At 43.9% G+C, this 9,584-nt stretch overlaps 1 protein-coding gene across 1 annotated transcript; it reads left to right on the forward strand.

Moving 5' to 3' along the window:
* Positions 1–420: 420 nt before the first annotated feature.
* On the forward strand, positions 421–2,684 carry fpgt (fucose-1-phosphate guanylyltransferase). Its single transcript, XM_048602170.1, has one exon. The coding sequence runs from the start codon at positions 790–792 to the stop codon at positions 2,269–2,271; it is 1,482 nt and encodes a 493-aa protein (XP_048458127.1). The 5' UTR covers positions 421–789; the 3' UTR covers positions 2,272–2,684.
* Positions 2,685–9,584: the final 6,900 nt, after the last annotated feature.

Here is a 9,584-nt window from a genome sequence, read left to right on the forward strand (position 1 = left end):
ACACCTTGTTAACCTGCATTTATATACTGCTTTAAAGGCATTAAAAATGTCCCAAGGCCCATAAATGTTTTTCCTTTATTCATTCACGGGACGAGGGTGTTGCTGACCAGGCAGCATTTATTGCCCATCCCTAATTGCAGTTGAGGGCCAGAGGGCAGTTAAGTGTCAACCACATTGCGCTGGGGTCTGGAGTCACATGTAAACCAGACAGGGTAAGTTCGCTAATGCCCTTTAGGGAAAGAAACTGCATCGTTTCTTTCCCTAAAGGGCATTAGTGAACCACATGGTTTTTCCAACAATCAACAATGGATTCACAGTCATCGTTTAATCGTAGACTTTTAATTCCAGATATTTATTGAATCCAAATTTCACCGTCTGCCGTGGTGGGATTTGACCCCAGGTCCCTAGAATGTTTTCTGGGTCTCTGGATTAGCAGTCCAGTGATACTACCATTAGGCCATTGCGTCCCCTGTGCAATCCAGTCAAAATTTAGCATTGAGTCTGGTGACTGAAAACTTGCCTATTGAGATAAAGAGTGCTTTAAACTGAAGAGAGAAGTGAAAGGTTTAGTGAGGACTGCCCATGAAGGCAAGGCTGCCAATGATGTGGTGATAAATATTCAGAATGCACAATAGATGTTTAGAGACCATTCATGGGATTAGGGCCTGGAGCAAGTGACTGAGATGGGGAGGGGTGTAGGGGCTGGAGGAGGTGACAGAGATGAGGAAGAGTCTGGCTATGGGATTTGAAAAAAGAGTGAACTTGGGTACTTAAATCCATTTTTAAGACATGTTTATCTGCTGTGATTTGATTCCTTTTTTTGTTGTAGGAGGTTATAGCCAACGTTTGTTGAGTGCCAGTGCACTGGGAAAGATTTTTACCACTCTTCCTCTGGGCAGCCCTGTTTATCAAATGTTGGAGCTCAAGCTTGCAATGTATATCGACTTCCCCACTCACATGAAGCCTGGGGTTCTGGTGAGCTGTGCCGATGACATTGAGCTTTATAGTCTGGGTGAGACTGAAGCTGTATGCTTTGACAGACCTGGTTTCACTGCCCTCGCTCATCCTTCCTCCTTGTCCATTGGCACCACACACGGTGTCTTTGTGCTTGAGCTTGATCAGATGGAGGCCGTACAGAAAGAGCTGGAGTATAAAACATGCTGTCGCTTCCTTCACAAGCCCAGTGTGGAAACGATGCAGAAGGCAGGAGCTATCTGCGAAGCTAGCCATTGTGTCAGGAGTGGCGGAGACACTGAGGATGTGGGCTTTGTCTACACAGACAGCATCTATTACTTCGACCGTCAAACAGCTAAGCAGTTGCTGGTGATCCTTGGAGAAATTGGCACCCTCAGGTGCGAGATTGATGCATATGGTGACTTCCTGCAGGCTTTGGGGCCGAGGGCAACACCAGAATATACCAAAAATACAGCTAATGTCAACCAGGAGGAGCAGCAGCTGGTGGCAGTTCGGCAGAAAATCTTCTCTCATCTCCAAGGGACATCACTTAATCTGGCCATGTTGAACAATTCGAAATTCTATCACCTAGGCACCACCCAGGAATATCTATATCACCTGACGGCAGATAGCACCCTGAGAATGCAATTGGGGCTGCTGTCTGAGTCCACTGGAATTGGTCAGTTCTGCCCCGAGGATTACGGACAAGTTCCTTGCATTATCGAGAGCCTGGTAGGATTGGATTGTGACGTATCTCCTGGTAGTATAATTGAGTATTCCCGGCTGGGGCAGGGCACCCGCGTGGGCTCCAACAGCATCATCAGTGGGTGCTGCATCAGAGCGAATACCACGATCCCCCCTGACACCTTCCTGCATACACTCTGCGTCCCAGAGGGCTTTGCCACCGTGGTCTTTGGAACTGGTGACAACCTTAAGCATACGGTCCCATCTCTGTTGGAGATCCACCAACTTGAGCTGCTGGGTATCAATTTCGAAGAGGCTACTGTGAGCCTAGGCCTGAAGATCTCCCAGGATCTATTCTCTGGCAGTGGGAAAATCCGCCCTAGCCTGTGGAACGCCAGGATCTTCCCTGCCCCATGTGCGACAGCAGAAGACTCAGTGACCGCGGTGCTGGAGATGTTTGAAGCCTTGCGGGGTGAATCAGTCCCTCAGTTGGCAGATGATGTCCAGTTGCTCTCCGTTGAAGAAATACTCCAACGCAAGGATGTGATGAGCATGCTGAGTTTCAGAAAGCAGCTTACTGAAGAAATTAGTCAGAGGAGAAATGCTGGTGAAAACTCAAATCAGGCTTTATAATTCATGTTCTTGTTTTATTTTATCACAAAATAGACATCAACTTGTGGAAGAGGAAGTCGGTGCTGTGAATGACATTGGCCGGCCATTCACCATGTGCAGACTCTTGGAGCAACTGTGTCTGTGCACAGATTAGAGGGAGCAGTGCTGATCGGGTGAGACAAAGAAGTGTCAGGTAGAGGTTAATGAACAGCTCAGATTGCTGGTCCAAGTGACCTTTCTCAAAAATCATTGTATTTCATTATCTTTACCACTGAACATGAACTTGGATACACCGGGCGTGATTTCAGAGTTTTCAGCTGGCAAAAAAGTGAATTATACAGTTTTAAAGAACAAAGAACAAAGAAAATTACAGCACAGGAACAGGCCCTTCGGCCCTCCAAGCCTGCGCTGATTCAGATCCTCTATCTAAACCTTTCGCCTATTTTCTAAGGATCTGTATCCCTCTGTTCCCTGCCCATTCATGTATCTGTCTAGATACATCTTAAGTGACGCTATCATGCCCACCTCTACCACTTCCGCTGGCAATACGTTCCAGCCACCACCACCCTCTGTGTAAAGAACTTGCCACGCATATCTCCCTTAAACTTTTCCCCTCTTACCTTGAAATCGTGACCCCTAGTAATTGAGTCCCCCACTCTGGGCAAAAGCTTCTTGCTATCCACCCTGTCTATACCTCTCATGATTTTGTAGACCTCAATCAGGTCCCCCCTCAACCTCCGTCTTTCTAATGTAAATAATCCTAATCTACTCAACCTCTCTTCATAGCTAGCGCCCTCCATACCAGGCAACATCCTGGTGAACCTCCTCTGCACCCTCTCCAAAGCATCCATATCCTTTTGGTAATGTGGCGACCAGAACTGTACTCAGTATTCCAAATGTGGTCGAACCAGGGTCCTATACAACTGTAACAAGAAGTAGCAGGAACAGAGAAAACTTGGGCTATATCTACAAAAAATCTTTGACGGTGATGGGATATATTCTTTGAAAAGTATATGGAATCTTTTTTGTTTATTATTAGAAGGATAGAGTACAGAATTGTAGAAGTTATGCAAATCACTGCGAGAGCCTCATCAGCAGGACTTTGTGTACTTCTGGGCTGCACTTTGAGAAGGATCTCAAGTTCTTTGGAAAGGGGGCAGAGTGAATTTACCAAAATGGGAGCAGGAATGAAGGGCTTCAGTTATTGAGAAGTTGATTTTCACATTTGCAGCCCCTTTTAAAAATTAATTTCAACCAATTAACATTCCCCAGCATTTTTTGGTTTTGATTTGCCAATTTGAAGTTGCCCCTTCAGCAGGTTTGTTTGTAGCAAGTGGTGAAAAGCATGTCAAAATTGGTTTCCAAAAGTCCAACTGTGTAAAAAGCAAATTAATTTGCAGCATCAAGGTAACCATCAGATAATGAATACTTTAATGCACATATACTTCACATTGAGGTAATTTATTTTCCAAGCTAATGTACCAATTAGCATGCTATTTTTTCTTAAATTCTTTCATAGGATAGGTGTGTCACTGGCTGGCCAGCATTTATTGCCCATCCCTAGTTGCCCTTGAGAAGGTGGTGATGAGCTGCCTTCTTGAACTGCTGCAGTCCAGGGTGGCACAATGGTTCCGTAGTTAGCTCTGCAGCCTCACAGCGCCAAGGACCTGGCTTTGATTCCACCTTGGGCAACTGTCTGTATGGTATTTGCATAGTCTCCCCTTGTCAATGTGGGTTTCTTCCCACAGTCCAAAGCTGTGCAGGATGGGTGAATTGGCCATGCTAAATTGCCCATAGGATGTGCAGGCTAGGTGAAGTAGTCATGGGAAATGCAGGGTCACAGGTAGACCCTACCCTACCCTACCCACAGGTAGGGTAGTGGGATAGGTCTGGTTGGGATGCTCTTTGGAGGGTTGGTGAAACTTGATGGGCTGAACGGCCTTCTTTCACACTAGAGATTCTATGTGCATACAGTGACATCTGTTGCCATTTGAGCTTGAATAAGGTTAAAATTGGAACCCAGCGCATAGAAGCTTCCTGGTTCCATTATCGGTACACACCATTTTCTAAAGCTGGGTACAACATACTTGGTTCAACCCAAAAACCCAAGGATGATGTGCCTGATTTAGAACACCCTTCTGTGGAAGTGAGTAGTGATACCAGCTGAGGAATCAGCCAGAATAATTGATCCACCTTGTCCAATCACAGTTCCCTCCCTCCTCTCCTTACTGCTGCTCCTCCAATCATAGATTCTGTCTTTGGAGAAGCAGAAGGGGGATATGTAATTAGAGGAGATGGAGTAGTCAATCTAAGAGAAACAGAATCCACGTATGAATGAATTAGGAGTACGATTTGGCCCTTCGGCCCCTCAAGCTTGCTGTTGATGGCTGATCTGATTGTGACCTCAGTTGCACACCCCAAAACCCTTCCATTCAAATTTGTTACAGGAGGAGCAGCTCCTCCTAGGTTCTGCCTGTCATGTAAGGTTGGAGGGAAGGGTGACCTCTATTTAGTTATCCTATGATTGATTGAACTTTCTGAGGATTTGGTGTGTTTTCATGGATGAATAAAGAGAAATTGTTCCCATTGACCAGAGGGTCAGTAATCAGCAAACACATAGTACATTACAGGTGCAGTACAGGTCCTTCGGCCCTCAATGTTGTGCCGACCTGTGAAACCAGTCTGAAGCCCATCTAACCTACACTATTCCATTATCATCCATATGTTTATCCAATGACCATTTAAATGCCCTTAAAGTTGGCGAGTCTACTACTGTTGCAGGCAGGGCATTCCACGCCCTTACTACTCTCTGAGTAAAGAACCTACCTCTGACATCTGTCCTATATCTATCACCCCTCAATTTAAAGCTATGTCCCCTCATGCTCGCCATCACCATCCGAGGAAAAAGGCTCTCACTGTCCACCCTATCTAATCCTCTGATCATCTTGTATGTCTCTATTAAGTCACCTCTTAACCTTCTTCTGTCTAATGAAAACAGCCTCAAGTGCCTCAGCCTTTCCTCATAAGACCTTCCCTCCATACCAGGCAACATCCTGGTAAATCTCCTCTGCATTCTTTCCAATGCTTCCACATCCTTCCTATAATGCGGTGACCACAACTGCACGCAATACTCCAACTGCGGCCGCACCAGAGTTTTGTACAGTTGCAACATGACCTCATGGCTCCAAACTCAATCCCTCTACCAATAAAACCTAACACACCGTACGCCTTCTTAACAACCCTATCAACTTGGGTGGCAACTTTCAGTGATCTATGCACATGGACACCGAGATCTCTCTGCTCATCCACACTACCAAGAATCTTACCATTAACCTCGTACTCTGTATTCCTGTTATTCCTTCCAAAGTGATTCACCTCACACTTTTCTGCATTAAACTTCATTTGCCACCTCTCAGCCCAGCTCTGCGGCTTATCTATGTCCCTCTGTAACCTGCAACATCATCCACAACTCCACCGACTTTCGTGTCATCCGCAAATTTACTAACCCATCCTTCTACGCCCTCATCCAGGTCATTTATAAAAATGATAAACAGCAGTGGCCCCAAAACAGATCCTTGCGGTACACAACTAGTAACTGAACTCCAGGATGAACATTTCCCATCAACCACCACTCTGTCGTCTTACAGTTAGCCAATTTCTGATCCAAACCGCTAAATCACCCTCAATCCCATGCCTCCGTATTTTCTGCAATAGCCTACAGTGGGGAACCTTAACAAACGCTTTACTGAAATCCATATACACCACATCAACCGCTTTACCCTCATCCACCTGTTTGGTCACCTTCTCAAAGAACTCAATAAGGTTTGTGTGGCACGACCTACCCTTCACAAAACCGTGTTGACTATCCCTAATCAAATTATTCCTTTCTAGATGATTATAAATCCTATCTCTCATAATCCTTTCCAACACTTTACCCACAACCGAAGTAAGGCTCACTGGTCTATAATTACCAGGGTTGTCTCTACTCCCCTTCTTGAACAAGGGGACAACATTTGCTATCCTCCAGTCTTCTGGCACTATTCCTGTAGACAATGACAACATAAAGATCAAAGCCAAAGGCTCTGCAATCTCCTCCCTAGCGTCCCAGAGAATCCTAGGATAAATCCCATCCGGCCCAGGGGACTTATCTATTTTCACACCTTCCAGAATTGCTAACACCTCCTCCTTCTGATCCTCAATCCCGTCTCGTGTAATAGCCTGTATCTCAGTATTCTCCTCGACAACATTGTCTTTTTCCTGTGTGAATACTGACGAAAAATATTCATTTCGCACCTTTCCTATCTCTTCGGACTCCACGCACAACTTCCCACAACTGTCCTCGACTGGCCCTAATCTTACTCTAGTCATTCTTTTATTCCTGACATACCTGTAGAAAGCTTTAGGGCTTTCCTTGATTCTACCTGCTAAAGACTTCTCATGTCCCCTCCTGGCTCTTCTTAGCTCTCTCTTTCGGACCTTCCTGGCTAACTTGTAACTCTCAAGCGCCCTAACTGAGCCTTCAAGCCTCATCTCTACATAAGCCTCCTTCTTCCTCTTGACAAGAGATTCAACTTCTTTAGTAAACCACGGTTCCCTCGCTTGACCACTTCCTCCCTGCCTGACAGGTACATACTTCTCAAGGACACGCAGTAGCTGTTCCTTGAACAAGCTCCACATTTCAATTGTGCCCAGCCCCTGCAGTTTCCTTCTCCATCCTATGCATCCTAAATCTTGCCTAATCGCCTCATAATTGCCTTTCCCCCAGCTATAACTCTTGCCTGATTAAAATACTGATTAAAATAATGTGGTGAGTGAATTGGATAAAATACCTGTAAAGATAAAATTGCAAGACTGTGGAAAAAGAGGCAGGGAGTGCGACTATTTAGACAAGCTAGCGCTAGCACAGCGGTATGATTGACCTCCTGTGCTGCATCATTGTATGATCTTTCAAAAACTTTATGAAATAAAATTTTGTTTTTGATGTTTTTGTTTTTGTTTCTGTATCTGGCTGGTTTTAGTCAAACTGTTATTTTCTCTTTACGTCATGAAGCACAGTGAAGATCCCCACCTCATTGGGCTATAACACTATCAGTCAGATAGCTGGAATGGTCAATATAACCTTCATTAAATTATTTCATCCTCACACTTTATAACTGATTGGACTCAGCTATTATCATAGTGATATTGCTGTTAATTACTATTTACAGTTTCTCCATATCCATATCTTGTTTCTTGCACCATAACCATCTCTTGCCATGCACATATTCCTTTTGCCACTTAACTCCTGCTTTCCATTCCATTCCAGAGCTGCCATTTGCTTTCCATTCCATCCCAGAGCTGCCATTTTCTTCTTTACTGCCTTCTTCTCCCATATCCCTGGCTCTAATATAGGATGTTCTATCTCTAACTTCTAGATTTGATGAATGGCCATGACCTGAAACATTAATCTTAATCTCTCCACAGATGTTCAGAATCACAGAAATCTTACAATGCAGAAGGAGGCCTTTCGGCCATATTGGATCTGGTAATGGATAATGAGGCGGGTTTACTAAATTACCTCAGAGTAAAAGATCCCCAAAGGAAGTAGTGATCATAACATAATAGAGTTTCATATGCCAATTTAGAGTGAGTGGTTAGAAACAACTATGTTTAACTTAAATAAGGGGAATTACAATGAAATGAGGATAGAGTTAGTTAAAGTGAACTGGGTGAATAAATCAGCAGGAAAGGCGGTAAGCAATCAGTGGCTAGCAGACATTTAAGGAGGTATTTCAATACTCTCGGCAAAAGTATATCCCAGTAAGGAGGAAAGATTTTAATGGCTAACCACAAAGTTAAGGAGAGTGTTAAAATTAAAGACTAAGTATATAAAGAGGCAAAGGTTAGTGATAACCCCTAAGACTGGGATAAATTCAGAAACCAGCAAAGGACTAAAACGATAATAAGAATGGAGAAAATAAGCTGCAAGGGCAAGCTCATGAGGACTATAAAGACTGACAATAAGAATTTCTGTAAATATATAAAAAGGAAGAGATCAAAGTGAACATAAGCGCCATAGAAAATGTATTTGGGGAAGACAGTTATGGGGAACAAAGAAATGGCCAAACAGTTTAAACAGATATTTTGTGTAAATCTTTTATGATGGAAGCTGCTTCAAACATCCCATTATTACTAAAGAATGTGGGGAGGGAATTAGATGCCATCAATTGAGAAATACTGAACAAACTGATGGGAATAAAGGTAGATAAGTCTACCAGCCCTGACAACTTGCATTCTGGGATTCTAAAAGAGGTAGCTACAGAGATAGTGAATGCATAGGTAATAATTTTCCAAGGATCCTTGTGTTCTGGAGAGGTGCCAATGTGATAACCTTATTCAAAACAGGGAGGCAAAAAGCAGGTAATGATAGACTGATTAGCCTAACATCTATTGTTGGAAAGATATTGGGATTGTACTACAGCACACACACACCCCCCCCACCACCAACAGTCAGTTGGAAATTGAGAAACAAATCTGTAAGGAGATCTCAGTTATCTGTAATAATAATAGAGTGGTTATGGTAGAGGATTTTAACTTTCCAAACATAGTGTTAGGGGCTCGGATAGAGAGGAATTTAAGTGTGTATGAGAAAATTTTCTGATTCAGTATGTGAATGTATTCACTAGAGAAGGTGCAAAACTTGACCTACTTTGCGAAGTAAGGCAGGGTAGGTGACTGAGGTGTCAGTGAGGGAGCACTTTGGGCCAATGGGTTCTGTGTATATTAAGAGTAAAAGGGTGGCGAGGGAGAGAATAGGCCCCCTTAACGATCAGCATGGGGTCTGTGTGTGGGGCCACAGGAGATGGGGGAGATATTTAATGAATTTTTCTCCTCTGGCTTCACTGAGGAGAGAATCATAGATGCTAAGGAAGTAAGAGAAACAAGTGGGGGTGTTTTGGGTAGCATACATCTTAACCAGAGAGGAGGTGTTTACAGCCTTAAAATGCATAAAGGTGGATAGATCCCCTGGGCCTGATCAAGTCCATCCTCGGATGTTGTGGGAGGCAAGGGAAGAAATTGCAGAGGTCCTTGCAGAGATTTTCGCTTCATCTTTAGCCACTGGTGATGTTCCAGAAGACCGGAAGGTGACTAATGTTGCTCCAGTGTTTAAGAAAAGTAGCAAAGACAAACCAGGGAACTACAGGCCAGTGAGCCTGACATCAGTGGTAGGCAAGTTATTGCAGAGGATACTGAAGGACAGGATCAACCAACATTTGGATATTCAAGGTCTGATTAGGGATAGTCAGCATGGATTTGTGCACGGGAAGTCATGTCTGACAAATCTTTTAGAGTTT

This window comes from Rhincodon typus, chromosome 10, assembly GCF_021869965.1.
Source record: "Rhincodon typus isolate 14 chromosome 10, sRhiTyp1.1, whole genome shotgun sequence".
NCBI classification, from domain to species: domain Eukaryota; kingdom Metazoa; phylum Chordata; class Chondrichthyes; order Orectolobiformes; family Rhincodontidae; genus Rhincodon; species Rhincodon typus.